Source organism: Dendrobates tinctorius, unplaced genomic scaffold (assembly GCF_039654945.1).
Source record: "Dendrobates tinctorius isolate UK_male_01 unplaced genomic scaffold, ASM3965494v1 ptg000071l, whole genome shotgun sequence".
Taxonomy (NCBI): domain Eukaryota; kingdom Metazoa; phylum Chordata; class Amphibia; order Anura; family Dendrobatidae; genus Dendrobates; species Dendrobates tinctorius.
Window position 1 is genome coordinate 3,392,079 of NW_027361739.1, and position 23,954 is coordinate 3,416,032.

Below are 23,954 nucleotides of genomic sequence, written 5' to 3' on the forward strand. Positions count from 1 at the left end.
AGGAGAAAATGCAATTTTTACACTTACCGTAAAAATCTCTCTTGTTGAACACACTGGTTGACACAGACTCTACACTATTTCCTGGTGTTCTTGCCCAGAGACCAGTTCTCGTTTCCTATGGCTTGTTTTTTCCTGGGTTCAGGTCATGTTGGTTATGTAGCGCTTTTCTTTTCCCAGGCTTTTTTTCGGGAGGGATTCTGTCTTATTGCATTCGGCAATAAACTGAGTTGTCTATCCCACCATGTGGAGCCATACTTTTTTTTTCCCCTCCTAGTGTTGACTCTCCTAGCGTATACCCCAATGTATTCAATAAGAAAGGAATTTTTCAGTAAATAGAAAAATCCAATTTTTCAACCAGGCATCAAAGAACACATACAAGTCTTTATTAGCTGCAAGTAAGAAACATACATTTGGTGGCATATGTCACCATTCATTAATCCAACTGGTTTATATGAATACCTACCAGTATGTGCCAGCTCCTTGTGATGTGAGCTCCATGCCATCCACAGAGTTATAGCTGTCATCATCCATTATTTTAGACAGTCCAAAATCTGTTATTTTTATCTCTCCACAAGCAGTACCGTTAACCAATAGAATATTACCTAAAAATGAAAACATAAGGCAGCAATTAACTTGTGCTAAACAGTTTAACTGCTGTTCCCTTTGCAAAAGCACCTACTATGATAGAGAAGTATATTGGACTGGGTGCAACAAGACTGTCACTAAATAAAACAACCCCAGAGTAAAATATACAGCAGATGGAGAACCACTGGGGGAAGAAAAGTATCTGGAAGGGACAATGGACAATGCAGAACTCTGCATACTCCATATGATTTATACACTATTGTGAGCGTTATAATACAAAAGGAGGGAAGACAGAAATAAATGACTTTCTAAGCAAAGATGCCCCAAAATGTGAACTGGGAAAACAGTGAAGTCACTGTCGAGAAAAAAAAAAGTCAACAGCTTCATACTTGCCTGGCTTCAGGTCATAGTGAATGATTGGGGGTTTAATCTCATTCAAGTACTTGAGGGCATTTACTATCTGCATTATGATGGAACGAGCTTCCTTTTCTGACATAAGCTTGTGCTGCTTCAAGTAGAAGTCAAGATCGTTACCCTCGCAGTACTCCAGCACGGTGCAGAACCTGACAGTATAGAGGAAGACATCACTGTACTGCACAGCAAAGGCTAAGGCCATGATGAATTTCCAATGGCAAATGGATTACTATAATTTCCAATTCTTAAAGGCCATCATTGGAGTTGTGTTGTTTGAGATTAACTGAAATCATACTTGTTCTGTTTAAAGTACTAAAAGGTAACCCTGTCATGTCCACAAACGCTAGCAACCTGCAGCCAAGGTGTTAATCACGTTCCAAAGCTGTGAGGCTGCTGCACTGAAAGCCCGGCTACCAGGAGAAAATGAACTTTATTTCTCCTGGCAGCCTCTGGCTGTCAGAGACCAGGCTTCATTCACTGCTCAGTACATAGTGAGTGGCACATTTAAGCATGTCCCAGCAGATTCATTCATTGACAGCAGTCTCTGCAATCTATCAGCACAGAGCTGACTGTCAGTCAATGTGCCAGGGCGTGCTTGCAGACATGTATACTATACCTGGAGAACTGACCGAATACGCTCCGAGCACACCTATATGAGTAAAAGCCATAGCATGCAGGGGGAATAAGAATAATTTTCTTTCTGGTAGTGTAGCGGCCACATGGCTTTAGAACACTATTACTGTATATACTCGCGTATAAGCCAAGTTTTTCAGCCCATTATTTTGGGCTGAAAGTCCCCCTCTTGGCTTATACACGAGTCATATACCGGGGGTCGGCGGTGGAGCGGGAGCGGGGGTGTTAGAGATCATACTTACCCCCCCTGGCACGTCTCTGCAGCCCCCCTGCTTCTCCCACGCCTTCCTTCAGGGGTCACGTGGTACCGCTCATTAAGTCATGAATATGCACATATTCATGACTAATGAGCTGTACTACGTGACCGCTGAAGGAAGGAAAAGCACGAGTATTTATGGTAACTTACTGATTAACCCAGTATCTACAGGTTTATAGAATTTGGCGACATGGCAAATTCATTTCAGTGAAAACTAAGTGTCCCCAAAAAGTACAAGTGTTTCACAAAGATATTAGAAAGGAATTTTTGTAGGAGAGTCACGGATAAAAACAGCTGCTTACGAGTCAGTGTCGAGAGAGAAATAGTCATATAGTTTGACTATTCTGGGATGATCCAGCTCCTTGTGAATGCGATATTCCCTGCAGGCATGCCTGTTGATAAAAATGTAACATATAAACAAATAAAAAATCTGTAAAAATAAAAAGCACAACTCATGTTAAAAAGGATCTGTCATAAATCATTGCTCTATGCACCAGAAGTTATTTCTCACTGGAGGCATGCTTTAAAGAGGTGTTCTAGGTAGAAAGTGTCACCCATCCATGAGACCATTGAAAATTACTAGATCAGTGGAGGTAAACTGCCAAGACCTCCAATAATCGACACAATAGAGGTCTTCTCATCCCATTTAAAGGGAACCTGTCACACACCCCCCCGACATATTCCGCAGCACTTTACATTTCAGAAGGGATTTGTACAGACAATAGACATTACAGCATAACAATAATCACATACAGTAGATTATAACAAATACCAAGAGGAGTGAGGGCCCTGCTCGCAAGCTTACAGTCTATGAGGAAAGAGGTAGACACGAAAGGTGGGTGGTAACAGTTGCCCTGATTGTATGGACCAGCCATAATGTTAAGTGTGTAACAGTACAGACACAAAGGGTTAATGGATGCATAAAGCATGTGGGAACATGATGCTGGGAACCTGGTTATGGTAAAACTTTTGGCTCTGCCACACAGGGATAGGTTAGGTTAATGTGTTGAGGCGATAGGCCAGTCTGAATAAATGCGTTTTCAGGACACGCTTAAAATTGTGGGGATTGGGGACTAATCGTATTGACCTGGGAAGTGCATTCCAAAGAATTGGCGCGGCACGTGTAAAGTCTTGGAGACGGGAGTGGGAGGTTCTGACTATTGAGGATACCAACCTCAGGTCATCAGCAGAACGGAGGGCGCGGGTAGGGTGGTATACTGAAACAAGGGAGGAGATGTAGGGTGGTGCTGAGCCATGGAGGGCTTTGTGGGTGAGGGTAATAAGTTTATACTGAATTCTGGAGTGGATGGGTAGCCAGTGTAATGACTGGCACAAGGTAGAGGCATCGGTGTAACGATTGGTGAGGAATATGATCCTGGCTGCAGCATTCAAGACAGATTGGAGAGGGGAGAGTTTGGTAAGAGGGAGACCGATTAGAAGAGAGTTACAATAGTCGAGACGAGAATGAATAAGAGAAACAGTAAGAGTTTTTGCAGAGTCAAAAGTAAGAAAAGGTCGAATTCTAGAAATGTTTTTGAGGTGCAGATGACAAGAGCGAGCCAATGATCGAATGTGGGGGGCAAAGGAAAGCTCGGAATCAAGTATGACCCCAAGACAGCGGGCATGTTGCTGGGGAGTAATAGTGGAACCACACACGGAAATGGCAATGTCGGGTGTAGGTACATTAGTAGCGGGAGGAAACACAAGGAGTTCAGTCTTTGACAGGTTCAGTTTCAGATATAGTGAGGACATGATATTAGACACAGCGTTTAGACAATCGCCAGTGTTTTCTAGAAAGGCTGGCGTGATGTCAGGAGAAGAAGCGTATAATTGGGTGTCATCAGCATAGAGATGGTACTGGAAACCAAATCTACTGATTGTTTGACCAATAGGGGCAGTGTACAAGGAGAAGAGGAGGGGCCTAGAACCGATCCTTGAGGAACCCCAACAGTAAGGGGAAGGTGAGAGGAGGAGGAACCGGCAAAAGAAACAGTAAAGGAGCGGTCGGAGAGATAGGAGGAGAACCAGGAGAGAACGGTGTCCTTGAGGCCAATGGAATGGAGCATAGTGAGGAGGAGCTGATGATCCACAGTGTCGAATGCTGCAGAGAGATCCAGGAGAATTAGCATGGAGTAATGACCATTTGATTTAGCTGTTAGCAGATCATTAGAGACTTTAGTGAGGGCAGTTTCAGTGGAGTGTAAAGAGCGGAAACCGGATTGGAGAGGGTCGAGAACAGAGTTTTCTGAGAGATAGCGGATAAGACGGGAGTGGACCAGGCGTTCCAGGAGTTTAGAGATGAAGGGAAGATTAGAGACAGGTCTATAGTTAGCGGCACAGTTTAGGTCGAGGGATGGTTTTTTAAGTAGTGGATGTATGATGGCATGCTTAAATGAGGGAAAAATACCAGAAGAGAGAGAGGTTAAATATTTTAGTTAGGTGAGGGGTGACAGCAGGGGAAAGGGACTGGAGGAGATGTGACGGAAATGGGCCACTGGTGCAAGTAGTTGGGCGAGAAGATGCAAGGAGCCTGCTTACTTCTTCTTCTGTGACTGGTTCAAAATCAGAGAGTGAGTTAGATGCAGTGGGGGAGGGAGGACAGTGCATGGCATGAGGGGATTTGGAGATAATTTCCTGTCGGATCTGGTCAATTTTTTCTTTGAAGTAATTGGCCAGATCGTCAGCTCGGAGCTCCGTGGTTGGGGCCTGTACTCTTGGCTTGAGTAGAGAATGAAAAGTGTCAAAGAGACGTTTCGGGTTATTGGACAGTGAGATGATGAGGGTGTTGAAATAGGTTTGTTTGGAGAGGTGAAGGGCAGTGTTGTATGTTCTAAGCATAAACCTAAAATGGATGAAATCTTCGTGTAGATTGGATTTTCTCCACAGACGTTCGGCGCACCTGGAGCACCGCTGCAGGAAACGTGTTTGCACCGTGTGCCAGGGTTGTCGCCGTCTGCGTTGTGGTGTTCTATTTATAGGGGGTGCAAATTCATCCAGGGCACTTTGAAGTGTTTCATTGTAATGCTTCAATGCAGAATCAGGACATGAGAGGGAGGAGATAGGGGCCAATGAAGACTGCAAGTTCTTCAGAAGTTTCTGGGTGTTAATGGCCTGTATGTTTCTATAAGTCTGGACAGTGGGGGTGACCTGAGCAGCCTGGCAGTTCTTTATAGAGAATGAAAGAAGATTGTGGTCAGAGAGCGGGAGAGGGGAGTTTGCAAAATCATCCACTGCACAAAGCCGAGAGAAGACCAAGTCGAGGGAGTTTCCGTCTTCATGCGTTGGAGAATTAGTAAGCTGCGAAAGGCCAAATGAGGAGGTTAGAGATAAAAGGTGAGTAGCAGATGGGGAGAGGGGAAGAGCAATGGGGATGTTGAAATCTCCCATGATGAGGGTAGGGATGTCACAGGAGAGAAAATGTGGAAGCCAAGTGGCAAAATGATCCAGGAACTGATGGGAGGGGCCGGGAGGACGATACACCACCGCCACTCGCATGGAGAAGGGGGTGTAGAGTCTGATGGCATGGACCTCAAAAGAAGGGAAGACAAGTGAGGGTACTTGAGGGATAACCTGAAAGGTACATTTTGGTGATAGGAGCAGACCAACGCCTCCACCAGTTCTATTGTCAGATCTTGGGGTATGAGAGAAGTGTAGCCCCCCGTATGAAAGAGCAGCAGCAGCGGTAGTATCTGACTGCTGGATCCAGGTTTCAGTAAGAGCCAGGAGGTTAAGAGAATTAGAAAGGAAGAAGTCATGAATGAAGGAGAGTTTGTTACACACTGAGCGAGAATTCCAAAGTGCACAATTAAGAGAGACAGATGGCATGCAGGGAATATTAATAAGATTAGAGGGGTTTCTGAGTGTAGCAGTGGGGGGGTTTGACTTTCTATAACATGGGGGACCAGGGTTGGGAGCAATGTCTCCTGCAACTAGGAGAAGGAGGATAGAAAGAGTGAGCAGATGGTTAAGTGATTTGTGAGAGCGTCTCTGGTGTTGAATGGTGGGACTGGCTGGATCTGTGCAATTTAACAATGTGAAAAGAGCATGAGTGCTATACATAGGAGAGGAAAGAAGCGAGGGGCCAATATGGATGGAGTGTGAAGAGTTAATGCCAGGGCGGTGGATGTGTGTGAATGCAGCGGCCAGGATAAAAATTACACAATTGCATATGGTATATATTTGTTGTACTCCAAATGTACAGAGAGTAGATGTATATAAATGTCTTACCTGTCTCCTGCCCTGTCTAACTGCCATGTTATAACTGCCAGAAGTACTTTGATACATGTACTTAGATTACATGTGCATAAATGCTCCCCCTAGCTAGGTCTGAATATATAGGAGGTTAAGGCTAAGTTTTTTTTTTTTTTTGGCTCTCTCTCTTCTCGTTAATCAATCACACTAAATTGAGACACCAGGACCCAATAAAATGTTGTGGTCAAATAAACACATGTCCAGCACTACATGGATCATAAAGCACTTAAAGCACATAAAGCACAAGCACTTGCTCCCATAACATGGGAGCAATCCCTGGTCCTCCTACACCATTTTTAGGCATGATGGTTATTTATACTCAATGAGCATGTCCGTCATTATTCTATCTGCCTGCTGCCTTGGGTGGTAAAGTATATGGGAGGGGAGGTGTATTTCTTATCTTGCTACACACTCTGGTTTTGGTTAACCCTATAGTTCCTCTTGAATTTTTGAACACGGGTTAATATAGTGACCTTTATTATAGTTCACTATACTGGACCACTATTTGATGCCACAATACTCCATTCTGATTTATTTAGAACTTTTATGGTGTGTATTTTCATATACTTATACCCCTGTTTCCTCCTTCCCCTTACCTAAATATTTGCATGTAGGTTAAATTTGCTGCATAAAGCCAACCATACACATTGTGTCTTTTTGCCCCCTGAATGCATACTCAATTATCTGCATTTAGGATTTGGCTCTTGGCGTATTTAAATTGATTTACCTTGCCATATTATATATCTAGATCCTTTGTATAGGGCTTAGTGTATTATACATATTATATCTGTTATGTGGACTTGCCACACACATTATATGTATATAACCAGGTGTTTTGTAGGGCTTGTTATTGCTCCCAGGGTTATAGGTTATGCTAATAACCTTTGTCTATTTTAAATGTTTTTAATCTTTTTTTGGTGTCTTGTATATCTCATGTAATAAAACATGGATTTTTGTGAGTACTCACCGTAAAATCCTTTTCTCCGAGACGCTCATTGGGGGACACAGAGACTGTGGGTGTGTGCTTCTGCCGTCTGGAGGCTGACACTAAGTATACAAAAAAAGAGTTAGCTCCTCCTCCGCCGCATACACCCTCGCCCCCAGACCGGGCGTAACTCAGTTTAGTGCATAAGCAGTAGGAGAACGCGCCTTAAATTCAGGCAAGAAATTATACGTCTGGAAAAGGGACCACCCTGATCCTTACATAAGGATTTGTATAACTCAAAATAAGCAAAAGCCAACTGGCTAGTAGGGTGGGTGCTGTGTCCCCCAATGAGCGTCTCGGAGAAAAGGATTTTACGGTGAGTACTCACAAAAATCCATGTTTCTCCTTCGTCTCATTGGGGGACACAGACTGTGGGACGTTCTAAAGCAGTCCCTGGGCGGGATCTTAGCTCACCCAATCCATGCTATTTTGCGCCCCTGATTAGAGGTGCGCAACTGCTGCCTGGAGAATCTTTCTTCCCAGGCATGCATCCGAGGATGCCTGGGTATGTACGTTATAATGTTTGACAAACGTATGCAAGCTGGACCAGGTAGCTGCTTTGCACACCTGTTCCGCTGAAGCTTGGTGTCGCAGTGCTCATGAGGCACCCACTGCTCGAGCCGAGTGTGCCTTGATCCCTGCCGGAACCGGAGTGCCACTAATTTCATAAGATTCTTGGATCGTCAGGCGAACCCATCTGGCCAAAGTCGCTTTGGACGCAGCGAGCCCCTTCCGCCGCCCTTCTGGGATCACGAATAGAGAGTCTGTCCGGCGGAAAGGAGCTGTCCTTGTCACATACCTCCTAAGAGCTCTTACCAGATCCAAGGTGTGCAATGCCTTTTCTACCCTGTGCACCGGTGCCGGGCAAAACGAGGGTAAGACAATGTCTTCGTTGATATGGAATGCAGAGACAACCTTCGGCAAGAAGGGAGGAGCTGGCCTTAAAACTACCTTATCCTTATAAAAGGTCAGGAACGGCGGTTTACAAGATAAAGCCGCCAATTCCGAAACCCGCCTAATAGACGTAACAGCTACCAGAAAAACGACCTTCCTGGACAGGTAAGGTAAGGAAACCTCTTGTAACGGTTCGAAAGGAGCCTCTTGAAGGGCCCTGAGCACCAAGTTCAGGTCCCATGATTCCGTCGGCGCCTTATAGGGGGGTACTAAATGTGCGACCCCCTGCATAAACGTCCTAACCTGCCAGACCGAAGCGACCTTTCGTTGGAAAAGCACCGACAGAGCCGAGATCTGCGTTCTGAGCGAACTCGGAGCCAATCCTGCGTCCAGCCCTGCCTGCAGAAAAGCCAGTACGTTGGGGATCGAAAAAACCAGAGGAGCCACTCCGCGATCCCTACACCAACGGAAAAAAACTTCCCAAGTCCGATGATATACTCTCGCCGAGGAAGGCTTTCGGGCACTCACCATCGTGGCTACCACATCGCGCCTGAATCCTGCCTGTGTTAACAGCCAAGATTCAATGGCCACGCCGTCAAACACAGGGCCCCTAAGTTCGGATGGTAGATCGGCCCCTGGGACAGCAAGTCCGGCCGATCTGGGAGACGCCAGGGTACATCCACCACTAGCTGAACCAGATCTGCATACCAGGCCCGCCGAGGCCAGTCTGGGGCCAGCAGAATTGCTGGAACCTTCTCTCTCCTTAACTTCCTGATGACTCTTGGAAGGAGAGGTAGCGGGGGGAACAAGTACGGGAGACGAAACTGGCTCCACGGAAGCACCAGAGCGTCTGCTGCGATTGCCTGCGGGTCGAGGGATCGAGCGACGAACCTTTGTACTTTGGCGTTCTCTCTGGATGCCATAAGGTCCACGTCCGGTGTCCCCCACCGTTGGCAGATCTGTTGAAAAACCTCGGGGTGCAGGGACCATTCCCCTGCCGCGACCCTCTGTCGGCTGAGAAAATCTGCCGCCCAGTTTTCGACTCCCGGAATGTGCACCGCTGAAATTACCACGCGGTTCTTCTCTGCCCAACGCAGTACCAGCCCGACCTCGCGCATGGCTGCCTGGCTGCGCGTGCCCCCTTGATGGTTGACATATGCTACTGCTGTAGCATTGTCCGACTGAATGCGCACCGGCCGGTGTCTCAGAAAACACTGGAAATGTTGCAGGGCCAATCGTATTGCCCGTATCTCCAGAATGTTGATCGGGAGAATTATCTCCTGAATGGACCACCGCCCCTGGGCTGTGTGACTCTGGAAAACTGCTCCCCAACCATGCAGGCTTGCATCGGTCGTCACCACCAACCACTGCTCCGGGGGAAAAGGTTTCCCCTGGACCAGGGACGAGTCGCGAGTCCACCACCGGAGTGAATGTCGGACCAGCGGAGACAACTTGCACCGATGACTGAGAGAGAGCAGCCTCCGGTCCCATGCAGACAAGAGCGCATGCTGAAGCGGACGGAGATGGAACTGGGCAAACGGGATTGCCTCCATCGCCGCCACCATTCTGCCCAACACACTCATGCCGTACCGGATGGGTCTGGTGCCCGGCTGCAGAAGGTTGCGTACTCCTTGCTTGATTTTTTGCGCCTTGTCCTGAGGGAGGATCACCAGCCCCCGGGAGGTATCGAAAATCATGCCTAGGAACACGATTCTTTGGGCTGGAACCAAGGACGACTTGCTCCGATTGATTAACCAGCCTAGACGGGCCAGGGTATCCAGCGTGATACTGACATTTTCCTGGCACGCCTGAAACGACGGCCCCTTTACCAACAGGTCGTCCAGGTAAGGTAGTACCGTTATGCCCCGAGCATGCAGGATGGCCATAACCACCGCCATTATCTTCGTAAAGACTCTGGGAGCAGTGGCCAGACCGAAAGGCAGAGCAACAAATTGAAAATGTCGCCCTCCGATCGCAAAACGCAGGAACCTCTGGTGTGGAGGAAAAATCGGAATGTGCAGATATGCATCCTGCACATCGATCGAGGCCAGGAACTCCCCTGGATCCATGGCTGCAATGACCGAACGGAGGGATTCCATCCGGAACCGCCTGACTCTGATGAATTTGTTCAGGATTTTTAGATCTAGTACTGGCCTTACTGTCCCGTCTCTTTTGGGGACCGAAAACAGGTTGGAGTAAAAACCTTGTGCCTCTTCGCTTTTCGGCACTGGGACAATGACCCCGTTGCGCTGTAGCGTCATTATGGCCTGTAACAAACCCTCTGCCTGCGATCCTGTTCCGGAAAACCGGGAATGAAAGAATCGCCGTGGCGAGAGTCCGACAAACTCTATCTTGTACCCGGACGATATCAGTTCTGCCACCCAGGCGTCGCGTGCCACTGCGACCCAAACGTGGCTGAACTTTAGTAGGCGTCCGCCCACCCTGTTGTCCGTAGGTACGAAGCGCCTCGAGTCATTTTGCTGGAGGCTTTTGGGATCTGGCCCCCCTCGTTCTGGGCAAACGGCCTCGGCCTCTGCCCAGCGGATTGGCTCTGTAAGAGATTTGCCTTTCCCTAATCTGACCATCATTTGCGGAGGTGGATGCTCTGGCCGAAGTCCCCCTCCAGGGGTTACGAAAGGGCCGAAAACGCCTCTGTGTCTGCCTGAATGCTGGCCAAGTCCTCTGCTGCGGGAGGAAACTACTCCTCCCCCCAGTGGCTTCTGAGATAAGCTTATCAAGCTTCTCACCGAACAACCGATTGCCCTGAAAAGGCAATGAGGTCAAGGATTTTTTGGAGATAGAATCCGCTTTCCATAATCTCAGCCATAATGCTCGCCTAACGGCGATCGCATTTGCTGCTGCCACAGCAGAACACTCGGCCGCGTCCAGAGAGGCGCTGACGAGAAAATCACTTGCCCCTGATATCTGATTTGTAACCTCCAAGACCTCCGCAGGCAGATCTCTGTCCTGGAGGGCATTATGCAGAGCGTCTGCCCATGAAACCATGGCCTTAGCCACCCAAGTAGCCGCAAAGGAGGGGGCCAGGGCCGACCCCGCTGCCTCATACACTGAGCGGGCAAGCCCCTCTATAAGGCGATCAGTTGGGTCCTTGATAGAAGAACCGCTGGGTATCGACAATAGTGATCTTGACGCCAAACGTGATACCGGTGGGTCCACTACTGGCGACTCCACCCATCCTTTATGGAGTTCAGGAGGAAACGGATACTTCGCTTGCAGCGCTTTTTGCATTGCAAAACGCTTATCCGGGTGTTCCCTATGTTTCTGGACTAGCTCCTCGAACTCCGGATGTGTGGCAAACCTATGCGGTCGCCTGGTCTTCTTGAAGGAGACCTTGTGACCTGAGGCCGTGGACACATCGTCCTCGATCTCTAAAGTCTGGTTGACTGCCTCAATGAGGCTGTCCACCGAGTCTTGGTATCCCAGGCTTTCTGGATTCCAGGCCTCCTCTCCCTCCTCCTCGCCCTCATCCTGCTCGCTTCCCGATCTCGGCGATGGGGAACGAGATGCCCTAATACCCGCCGCCGAAACCCCAGAGGGTCCGGCCGACGGGGAACGAGCTCTTTTGCTAAGAGCTTGTCTGGTGCTGGAGCGGCCTCTAACGGTCGGAGGGTCCTGAGACGTGGACGAGCTGTCTTCCGCTGGCAGACCACCATCCTTGTCCCTGCCCGGGCCTCGAAGAGACTCAATTGCCCTTGTAAGGGACATCATAGAGTGTGATAAAGACACCACCCATTCTGGGGGGTCCTGACTTCTGGGCTCTGCAACAATGGGGGGCTCCTGGGCTCGCTCCGACTCGCAGGCTTCACAAAATTTATCTGGCTGCGCCTTAGGCAGCCTGACCCCACAGGAAACGCAAACAGCATATAGGAAAGAATGAGCTTTCCCTTTGCCAGACATATTGCAGGGTAGGGTAGGAGGAGGAGGATAACCCCTTCCTTGACCACTAATGCGGCACTTGAAACGGGGTTGCACTCACCCACCGGTAATGTCCACCTTGCGTCTCTTCCACGGGGCGTGCGGCGTTACTCGCCGGGGCACTTGCGGCGCACTCCGGGAGATAGGCGGCGGCTTCCGGCCGCACTTTGCGAGGAAATGAGGAGAGGGAGGGGGGCGGAGCTCCCCGGTGTCTGTGCGCGCCCGCCGCTCTCCGCCCCCGGAAGTTAGTGGGCGGGACTTCCGGCTACCCCCGGAAGTCGGCGGGCGGGCGCGCGGAACTCCGGACCTCCCCATACAGCGGGGACCGCGGCCGCCGCTGGCCGCACTACACGTGCGGCGTTTGAGCGAGGAGGGCGGTAGCTCCCCGGTAACTGAGCGCGCCTGCCGCTCTCCGCCCCCGGAAGTTAGTGGGCGGGGCTTCCGGCTACCCCCGGAAGTCGGCCGGCGGGCGGGCGGCTCGGGCCTCACCATACAGCGCGGCCGCCGACGGGGCTCTGGCTACACTCCACGCCCATCAACGAGAGGTGAGCCGGGCCTCCCCCCTGTGGCTTCTGCGCCGTGGGCTTGTGGTGCTCTCAACCCCATCCCTGGACCGGGAGGGGGAGGCTACTGCACCAGTCTTCGACGCTTCGCTCCCTTGGCTCACCTGCGCCTCCAGGACCACCCCTGGTGTCCTACCTAGGGGTGGTCGGGGCATTAATGCATTCCCACGTTGCAGGAGAGTAACAACGTGGAGGATCACTCACACGTGCTCGCCCGCTGGGGTTCATGGGGAACCGAATCCTTTTATCAGGATGCGTTGCCACCTCTTTAGAAAAATAACAAAGAAAAATGGTTGTCTGGGGAAAAGTCCCAGATGTGTCCCTCGGTGCGGGAGAGAAAACACGTGGAGGGCTACTCACACGTGGTCGCCCGTTGATGATTTGGGGAGATCGGACCCTCTCTATAGGATCCGTCGCCCCTATCTTATCTTCATAGAAAGAGACCAAAAAAAAAAAAAAAAAATCTAGTCTGGAGCTCCAGACTGCGTGTGCCTCCATCAGACACTAAGCAAAAACTGAGTTACGCCCGGTCTGGGGGCGAGGGTGTATGCGGCGGAGGAGGAGCTAACTCTTTTTTTGTATACTTAGTGTCAGCCTCCAGACGGCAGAAGCACACACCCACAGTCTCTGTGTCCCCCAATGAGACGAAGGAGAAATTGATAATTTTTCTATGGTGATCCCTGCTTTTGATGTAGGTCTTTGTTTCTCCTGGTGATTTTTGTGTTATGATGTAGTCTCACAGCAGGGCTGGGGCCTCCACAACACGCAGGCGCAATAGCCTGATGTCGGTTCTCGGGCAGTGCGCACTGCGCATGCCCGAGAGCACTTGTTACAGCGCAGGCAGCGACGCACGGGGCATCATGATGGACAGATCGTGGGCGGTGCTGAGGCCATGGACAGGCATGATTGACTGATGGTAGGCGGCTGATACTGGGGGACACGACATACCTGTGGGACACATTACAGGTATGAGGAGCCATTATAAAAGTCAATATTTTGGCATTACTGGGGGTCAGAAAAAGAAGAGCCACCATCACAGAATGCAGCCTTAGTGCTGCTGAAGGTGGCTCTTTAACTGAAAAACGTCGGGGGGGTGGGAGTGTGACAGGTTCCCTTTAAATGGAGCAGCAGTCAAGCACGTGCCATTCCAGTCTCCCAGAAAATGCATGAACTGGCAGTATAGTTTGCTCCACGGACACTCCATTCACACAGGCAACAGAGGACACTTGTCTGGCAAATTAGAAAACATCTTAGTGCTTAGTCCCCCAACAGTTCAGTAGTTATCTATCCTATGGATAGGCGATAGATGTTCATGGAAAGGAGTATCCCAGGAAACAGTTATCTTATGTGCATCTTTTGGATTAAGTTTTACAAAGAAAACATTAAATTGTTTTTTTTTTTGTTTTGTTTTTTAAAATGTAGAGAATACAGCAGTTAATAAAACACTTACTTGTGATAATTCTCTTTCTTTTCATCCCTCCAGTTCTTATTTAACTGGTGGATTTTCACAGCTACATATCTTTGCTCTGTTAGGTCAAAAGCCTGCAGGATAAATAATATATAAAAACATATATACACCAAAAGTCGTACAACTAGCCTAGGGTAAAACAAGGTAATACGGAGCGAAAGTATGTATACACACACAAAAAAAATACCCTGACAGCTTTGTGCCAAGCCTGGACACCCCCCTTTACTGCTTCTAAATTAATGCTTAAAAAAAAAAAAAAAATCTGGTTTCCATCCCAAAACAGTATTTAAAAAAAAAAAAAAGGGGGGGGGATTTTTTATGTTTTGCTGAAGCCATGATGACTGACTGAAATTACCTTATACACTTCACTGAAGCCTCCTCTACCCAGCAGATGAAGCAATAGATATCGGTCATTTAGCGTTGGATGGTCTTTAAATCTGGAAAAATTATTAGGACAATGTATTAAAACATGTCTGGGGAAAAAAACTAAGACATGAAAAGAAAACCATCTAAGAAAATAAACCTTATCCATTAGCCTATGAGACATTGGGAGAAGGACATCTTTCAGGAGGGCGCACAATCCACTCCCCAAATTATCATCTGGTACCGCTACATTGACAACATTCTTATCATTTGGCAGGGCTCTGTCCAACATTTAAAGTCCCGTTACATTTAACGATGCACCAGCGATCCCGACAACGATACGACCTGGTCAGGATCGCTGGCGCATCGCTAAATGGTCGATAGTGAGCTGCCAAACAGGCAGATCTCACTAGTGATGCAGCGGTCGGTACTTGCCTGTCACACGCGAGGGTGACTTCGGAGCGCTACGTCATCGCAAATGACCACAAAACGACGCGATGCCGCGAGAACGGACGCCATCGCGGTCATTCTCGCAAAGGATTACTGGGACCGGGAGCGTGGAGAGAGTCGGGAAGGCTGCGCGGGACGCCGGAAGGTAAGAATAACAATATTTTTTTATTTTTATTATTTTTTACATTTTATCTTTTACTACTGATGCTGTCAATCAGTTTTCCAAGCGATGCTCCAGATCGCTTGGAAAACGCTAGCATTCTGCAAGCTAATTATGCTTGCAAAACGCTGGCTTTTCCACGGGAAAATCGCAGGAATTTAAAATGCGAGTTTCCCGCGGAATGGAATCCAGAACTCTCGCGGTAATTTCCGCGAGAGTTCCGATACGCGTGAACGTAGCCTTAGGCTATGGGCCCACGTAGCGTTTTAAAACGCACAATGAAAACCGGACTCCTTCCCAGAAATCGCGCGTTTTTTTCTGTTCGAAGGTGAAGCATCGCTTGGAAAGTGATTGACAGGTTGGTCACACTCGTCAAACATTGTTTGACAAGTGTGACCAGCTTTTTACTATGGAGGCCGCCTATGCGGCCTCAATAGTAAAAGATAAAAAGTTAAAAATGATAAAAAAAAAATTAAAAAATCGGGGTATATTTACCTTCCGACGTCCCGCGCTGCCATCCCGGGCCTCAGTGTTCCCAGCGATGCCTTGCGAGACGAGACCTGTGATGACATTGGTCTCGCGTTACTATAGCGATCTCGCGAGACCGCTAGAGTCACGCGAGACTACGTCATCACAGGACCTTGCCGCAAGGCATTACTGGGAACGCTGAGGCCCGGGAATGCAGCGCTGGACGTCGGAAGGTAAATATACCCCGATTTTTTTTTTTTTACAGGGGTATGGTACCCAGGGCCTGGAGGACAGTCTCCTCTCCTCCACACCGTGGGTACCAACCGCACATGAGACGCTTAACTTCCCACATGGTGGGCATAGCCACATGCGGGAAGTAAGCGATTCTCATGCATTCCTATGGGTGCGGAATCGCGGCAATTCTTTGCGATTCCGCACAAAAGAATGATCATGCTACGATTTTTTCCGCTATGCGATTCCGCTGCGGAAATAAGCGCAGCATTAGCACAGCATGTGCAGAATGCCATAGGAATGCATGGGATGCGTCATGTACAAGATTTTTAAACGTTTTCGCAGAGTTTTCGCGCCGAAAATCGCGGCAAAAACGCTTAAAACTCGCATCGTGGGCCCACAGCCTTTTCGCTACATCATTGTATCCCTGCAGATTTAAAGGTTAGGGGGATAGACAGGATACGTAGGGGGATTCGGGGAGGAGACATGAAACAAACTGGCTCAGATCACCACATTGGGAACCATGACACCAGTAGGGTTCAATAAACAGCTTAGTTTCTCCTAATTCTTATAAATAGACCCTGTGTGCTGGCTTGGCACCTTTCCCTGGGTTTCTCGTGAGCTCCATATTTCCTCGTCCCTGTATTTTAATTGTATTGTCCTTTTGTTTTTATTTTTCAGCAGTCTTTTTGAATATCCTCTACACATTTCTTATGGAGTATTTTCTACCATATGACAATTTATGTAGGAACATATCCCATTAGATTTTGTCATCTCAAACATGGGAAATGGATGAACATTTCATACGGACCTTATTCATTGTTCACAAACTATTGTTATAAGAATATGCTCATCACCACCTGAGGTGGATGCCATTTGTCTTCTAATTGTAAGCTTTTAATGTATATTTTTTGATTTACCTCATATGATATATTTCTTTTCATTTTTGTTCCCATCTGGATACCCTTTGGAACTCATGTCTATATGTACACATCACTGCACTTTTTATAATAGTGTGACTGTCACGTTCGTTGCAATTGTCACTTTTTTGCACGTTTTCACTTTAATATCTTATATATTAAATACTGTTCGGTCCTTATGAGTATATCGTCTCAATTTTTGCCTTTTTTCAAAATGGAGTTCGGGTCAGACGTACACGCGGTGTGCTGTGTGATCGTCGACGCTGCCGACGGTGCTGAGTTGTGACTCTTGTGGGCATCTGACGTTACCGGGGATTTTTCCCCTGCCCGCCGTGTCACTGTGAGTGCCGGAAGCAACGTCAGTACATACGCTGACCCTCACCGCCGACGCGCTGGTTCCCAACCCACTCCATACACATCTGCCGGATGACGGCTCCATACACCTGAATGCAATTAGCCTCATTAAATGCTCCTATATTAAAATGCTTTTGCACACAATGAGTCACAGACCCCCCCCCCCCCCCCCCAAAGAAGCCCACACGCGTCAGAGGCTGCTATATTTTGCATTTACTCATATGGGTTACTATGCGTAAGATGCCTTGATTCCTATTAGGGTTTGCCTTGTTCAGTCTTACAAAATCATGATGTGGTACTTTGGTGAGCCATGATTACTATTGCTGTGACCGCCTATTTCACTATATATCTTGGCACACTAATCTTACTAGTGGGGACCTTTTTCATTTAAATCTGGTCTTTGCAACTGGACCCACTAGCATTTCATAATGTGTTTTTGAGTTGATCTGTTACCCCTCTACTAATATCTATTGTTATCAACATTTATTGTTATTAGCAGGGCTGAGGAGCCGGAGTCGTAGCCCATTTTGGTGGAGTCTAGACCGGTATAAAATGGACTGACTCCTAAAATATATAACAAATTGGGTACAGTAGTTCAATGCAATTTGTGGGGAATATTTTTTTCATAAGAATTTTTAACGTCCTATAAATGTCTGTCCTATTCCTGATCTAAGGTGTAGACTTTTAGCTGAGATGAAGCTATGCTGCAGTTTGTATTCAGGATAAGTAGTGAAGCTCCTCCTCTACTGATAAGGGGAAAAAATAAACACACAGAGAAGGAATGCCTACATTCATCTCAGAACTTCTGGAGTGAACAGGAAAGCAGGATTAAGGAAAGTAAGTACTTCTTAAATCATATCTAAACTTTCAATAAACTGTGCATAAATCAATAGTCCAGTATATGCTGTCTCTGTATGCTTGATGTATTAGTTTGTTTTTCTTAGCTCATTTTTGGAGAAAATAGCTGCTCTGATGACATATACACTACACATACAGTTGTGGCCAAAAGTATTGACACCCCTGCAATTTTGTCAGATAATACTCAGTTTCTTCCTGAAAATTATTGCAAACACAAATTCTTTGTTATTATTATCTTCATTTAATTTGTCTTAAATGAAAAAATACAAAAAGAATTGTCCTAAAGCCAAACTGGATATAATTCCACACCAAACATAAAAAAGAGGGTGGACAAAAGTAGTAGCACTGTTCGAAAAATCATGTGATGCTTCTCTAATTTGTGTAATTAACAGCACCTGTAACTTACCTGTGGCACCTAACAGGTGTTGGCAATAACTAAATCACACTTGCAGCCAGTTGACATGGATTAAAGTTGACTCAACCTCTGTCCTGTGTCCTTGTGCTTACCACATTGAGCATGGAGAAAAGAAAGAAGACCAAAGAACTGTCTGAGGACTTGAGAAACCAAATTGTGAGGAACCATGAGCAGTCTCAAGGCTACAAGTCCATCTTCAAAGACCTGTATGTTCCTGTGTCTACCGTGCGCAGTGTCATCAAGAAGTTTAAAGCCCATGGCACTGTGGCTAACCTCCCTAGATGTGGACGGAAAAGAAAAATTGACAAGAGATTTCAACGCAAGATTGTGCGGATGTTGGATAAAGAACCTCGACTAACATCCAAACAAGTTCAAGCTACCCTGCAGTCCGAGGGTACAACAGTGTCAACCCGTACTATCCGTCGGCGTCTGAATGAAAAGGGACTGTATGGTAGGAGACCCAGGAAGACCCCATTTCTTACCCCGAGACATAAAAAAGCCAGGCTGGAGTTTACCAAAACTTACCTGAAAGACGTTTTGGAAGAATGTTCTCTGGTCAGATGAGACAAAAGTAGAGCTTTTTGGGCAAAGGCATCAACATAGAGTTTACAGGAGAAAAAGAGAGGCATTCAAAGAAAAGCACACAGTCCCTACAGTCAAACATGGCGGAGCCTGAAGTTTTGGGGTTGCTTTGCTGCCTCTGGCACTGGACTGCTTGACTGTGTGCATGGCATTATGAAGTCTGAAGACTACCAACAAATTTTGCAGCATAATGTAGGGCCCAGTGTGAGAAAGCTGGGTCTCCCTCAGAGGTCATGGGTCTTCCAAGCAGGACAATGACCCAAAACACACTTCAAAAAGCACTAGAAAATGGTTTGAGAGAAAGCACTGGAGACTTCTAAGGTGGCCAGCAATGAGTCCAGACCTGAATCCCATAGAACACCTGTGGAGAGATCTAAAAATGGCAGTTTGGAGAAGGCACTCTTCTAATATCAGGGACCTGGAGCAGTTTGCCAAAGAAGAATGGTCTAAAATTCCAGCAGAGCATTGTAAGAAACTCATTGACGGTTACCGGAAGCGGTTGGTCGTAGTTATTTTGGCTAAAGTTTGTGCAACCAAGTTTTAGGCTGAGGGTGCCAATACTTTTGTATGACCCATTTTTGGAGTTTTGTGTGAAATGATCAAAGTTTTGCTTTTTGCTTCATTCTCTTTTGTGTTTTTTCACTTAAGACAAATTAAATGAAGATAATAATACCAAAGAATTTGTGATTGCTATCATTTTCAGGAAGAAACTGAGTATTATCTGACAAAATTGCAGGGGTGTCAATAATTTTGGCCACAACTGTAGAATATAAGGGGAAAAACGGTTTTCCAAAATCTCAAATTTAGAAATACAGTAACAGGGATAGATAAGGTCATATATATTTGTGTTTGTTCTGGAATATGATTCAGCATAAACATGCTCCCTCCCTCCTCCTCTCTTCATAGACTGTGAAGAAATATGATGATGTGAATCATTTAGTGAGCTGTACCGTGAGACAAGCCTGACAATGAAAGTTCAGAGTAAAGCCATCTAACATTTTAAAAACTTTATACTTATCTATACTATTGATTTATGCAAAGATTGTTTTATTTCTATCCCAAAATTATACAGTGCATGATTCCCTATTCTTGCAAGAATTACAATATACCGTATTTTCCGCTTTGTAAGACGCACTTTTTTCCCCCCAAACTTGGGGGGAAAATGGGGGCGCGTCTTACAAAGCGGACATGCCTTACCGGGAGTAGGCCGCAGGGGTGTCCGGCAGCGCAGCCGTGTCTCCACTTGCCTGCCGGAGTCAATACAGAGGGAACCAAGATAGAGCCCCGGGGCTCTGGCCTATCGCAAAATGTCGGCAGAGCCCCGGGATGGGAACCGGAGACACCCACAGCACCGCCGGACACCCGGAGACACCCCTGCGGCCTACACCCGGTAAATGTCGGTAGAGCCCCGGGCTGCTGCACAGGCCCCCCTGGCAGCGCGCTGCACATCGAGCACCCTCTCATCCCTTCCTGCGGCATGCAGTATCACCCCACTCCTGCCTCCTCCAGCAGCGACCCTGGGACCCCGCTTCACCGCAGCCACCACCCCTGGTAAGCAATAAGACGCATGGATTATAAGAAGCACCACCATTTTATTAAAAAAATATTTTTTTCTTATTTTTCTCAAAATTTGGGGTGCGTCTTATAATCCGGAGCGTCTTATAAAGCGAAAAATACGGTACCTTACTTTATTTACAGGACAAAATTATGAGAGCGAATTTACATAATTACAAAATGTCTAAGAAGCATCTTGTGAAGTCAGCTGTATTTGAGCATTTCACGGTGACTCAAGAAAAACATTTTGTATGGCAGTGTATAAGTGATCCAGATGAAAACAAATGCTGTGATGCCAAAATCAGTGCACACACAGGCTGTGGTAAAAATGCTCCTTCAAGAGCTTCCAATCTAAAAAGACATTTACAACGCTGCCACCCAGAAGTTTACAAAGCTGTGATTGAAAAAGATCACAACAGCACCAAGAAACCAGAGACCAACACTTCCCACCATGCAAAGGAGGAAAGAGTGTCTCAAACATCAGCTACAAGATATTTTGTAAGTGAGAAAGTTACTGTAACAACAACAGCAGATGTGTTTAAAAGAGCTCGAGCTTGTTGTGAAGGACAGTGTACCATTATCATTTGCATGAACAACCTTCACAGCTCTTAATGGAGAAATGGCCGCAAACTTGGTGTTTCTCTATAAAGAAAGTATTAGAAAATTAGCAACTGAAGAAGCCCTTAACCAAAAGGAAGATCTTAAAAAGAATCAAGAGACACTTTGTGGTTCTTAAAATGGATGCCTACACACGTCGCAGAGTGAACTATTTTGCTATCAACGTTCAATATGTTTGTGACAACAAAAAATTGTTACCAAGACGCTGGCAGTAAAAGATACTAAAGCTCATCACAGCAGCCAGTTTCTCCAGACCTTAGGGGAAAAAGTTCTGCAAGATTATGAACTCAAGGGGTTGGGGAAGGAGGTGGGGTCTCGACCTCGAACCAGGACCCGAGGGAGCGACATGGGGAATAGCCACCTCGACCTCAACTGGGTACCCCTAATAGGGGACCGAGGAGGGAACCATGCCGGGAGTCTCGCTGGAGACCCACTTTTCTTCATCTGTATTTCCGGACGAAAAAAGGAAAAAAATGGAAGAAAAAAGGTGTGCCTCCTTGCGACACTAAGCAAAAACTGGAGAAGGCTGACGCCGTCCAGGGGTGTATACTGCAGAGGAGGAGCCAAAGTTAATCTTTTTCAGATTATGCATAGTGTCACCTCCTAGTGGACAGCAGCATAACACCCACGGTTCTGTGTCCCCCAATTAGGCGACAGAGTAATAACAGGTTCTTGCTATTGTAACAGATAATGCTTCTGAATGAGAATAATGAAGGAGAACAGCAGCTAGAAGAATATTTCACATTCAGTATGTTGGAGATGAAAGGCCACAGTCCTGTTCCCATTACGGAGGAACAGACAGACAGATATTTCTACAGAAGAACAGCAGAATGTTTCTTTATAGTTAGATGTTGTTGCTTCACACCTCTTTCCTATTGTGCACACACTGCAGCTGGCAATAAGAGATAGTCTGAAAGAGGGACATGCTGGAACTCTGATTAGCAAAGTGATGAAATTGGCTATTGCTGCCAAAACCCCTAAAATTGATTCTATCTTGAAGAGACGTGCTGCAAAAGGGGCAATTGTGGATCAAGCCACTCGGTGGGGCAGCACCTATTTAATGAATGAGCGATTGCTGGAGCTGAAAAACTCCCTTGTAGATATGGACAACCCTCAGGTAACACTACATGAAGGTCAACACAGGTGGCAGAATTGAAGGAATTGCTTCATCACCCATTTACAGTGACTAAAAAGTTACAAGCTGAGGATTTAACTCCTGGCATTTTTATAAAGGAGTGCAAGAACTTGTTGTATTGCCTGTCCCAAAGAGGAGGTTTAATCGCAGATGGCATTGCTGCTTCAATGACCCGGAGAGAGACACTGCTATTAGAAAATAAAATTCTTCTGGCAGCTGTTTATGTGGACCAGAGTCATCATATATTGCTGGATGATCAACAGCTTACTAAAGGAAATGAAGCTCTGATTGAGGTAGCAGATAGGATGAGTGGGCTACAGGACGACCAAGAGCAAGAGGACTCGGGTCCTGCCAGTGCCAGTGTAAGGAGGAAGATCAGGCTGCGGGTACCTGTGCAATGCTGGGTCAGGAAATGTCGAGGCTGCGTCCAGTGTTGCCGGGGGGAAAGAATGGGGAACCCAACAGGACCCACGACCTGGTGAGAGGGAGCGTGGTGAGACCAGGGAGAGAGCAGGGAACGCAGGAAGAGAGTTCAGTTTCCCACCGGCAGGGAGAGGAAGCAGAGGTGTACCGCGCTCCGCAGCGAGAGAGACAGAGTGCGTAGACGACCCCAGGACAAGTTACCTGAGGACCCCCGAGAGTCCGTGAGCATGCGGAGTGTCGGGCGCTCAGCCAAACATTTTGTGGTGCTCGCATAAAGAAGTGAGTGCCAGGTGCAGAATCGTGAGGGGGTGTTCCCCATCCTTGGCAGGCGTGCAGCGGAGCACGCATCGGGCAGAGACTTCTACGGCACTTCCCATCTCGGCCTTGCAGATGGATGGACTAGGGGCTCAACGGGTGGTCACCGGTTCTGCCCATCCAGAAGCTGGACTGTTTGTTGGCAAGTTGCGCCTGAGGACGCCGTGCTGGCCTTGCCAGTATTACAACTGTCATCGGACTACACGCAGTTAAGGACAGAGAAGTCAAGATAAGTGAAGTTTATTAATAAGACTTATGTTATATGATAATACTATTCTTAATTATCTGTTATCTCCCTGCGAGGAGTTCACGATTGTTATAAATTAAACCGCACTGTGTTAGACCTTGTTCTGAGTTCTCTGCGTTACTGTATCCTGGCACCTGATTACACTGCCGTTTGTTCATCCTCATCAGATGAGGAGTTTAATTTCGACAAGCATTTGGACAACATGGAGCAGGCAAAGTGTTGCTACAGGGAAAAAGATTCCACTTCCATAGAAAACAGATTGACCATATTTCAGCAAAATTTTTCACTTGCTCTCAGAGAAGTAGAAGAGTTAAACCGTTCATCAAAACTGACTGTGCATGAGGTAATTCCTTTATACCCTGAAATTGTTAGAGATGTTGCTCATTGTGATTACTGCTTTGCCACAAACCCAAGTTAGTATATAGAGAGGTTGTTCTCTAGCCTTAAAATAATTAAGTCAGATTTGAGGTCGTCTATGAAGAAGGATCTGATGGAGGCAATACTATTTCTCAGAACAAATTTATAGACTGCACAAAACTTATTCAGTAAGCTTTTGTTGCAAACTGTTCTTTCACTTATTGCATAATCTAATATATAAAGCTCAATGTGGGTGTGTATGTATGTATGTCCGGGATTGGCATCCGCACCGTCGCAGCTACAGCCACAAAATTTGGCACAGTCACACGTCTGGACCCCGAGAGCGTCATAGGCTATGTTGTGAGGCGAAATTTTAACCCCGCGCGTTCCAATTCACCAAACAATTTTGCCCCTATCTACATAATGGGGAAAAAGTGTGTGTGTTTATCAAGCCCCAGCCCACATTATGATGTCATAATGGTTGCCATGGCGCTAGACCCGATTCCAAACCGATCTGAA

General features: G+C 47.0%; 1 protein-coding gene across 2 annotated transcripts in view; it reads right to left on the reverse strand.

Moving 5' to 3' along the window:
* Nucleotides 1–23,954, reverse strand: part of TLK2 (tousled like kinase 2) — a 153,801-nt gene that overhangs the window by 35,168 nt on the left and 94,679 nt on the right. For both annotated transcript variants that reach the window (XM_073582335.1, XM_073582336.1), the window contains exons 14-18: nt 14,341–14,422; nt 13,968–14,059; nt 2,191–2,280; nt 979–1,148; nt 464–602 (exon numbers count right to left, since the gene is read on the reverse strand). In XM_073582335.1, coding sequence (XP_073438436.1) covers nt 464–602; nt 979–1,148; nt 2,191–2,280; nt 13,968–14,059; nt 14,341–14,422 — 573 coding nt within the window. The remainder of the gene's footprint in view (nt 1–463; nt 603–978; nt 1,149–2,190; nt 2,281–13,967; nt 14,060–14,340; nt 14,423–23,954) is intronic.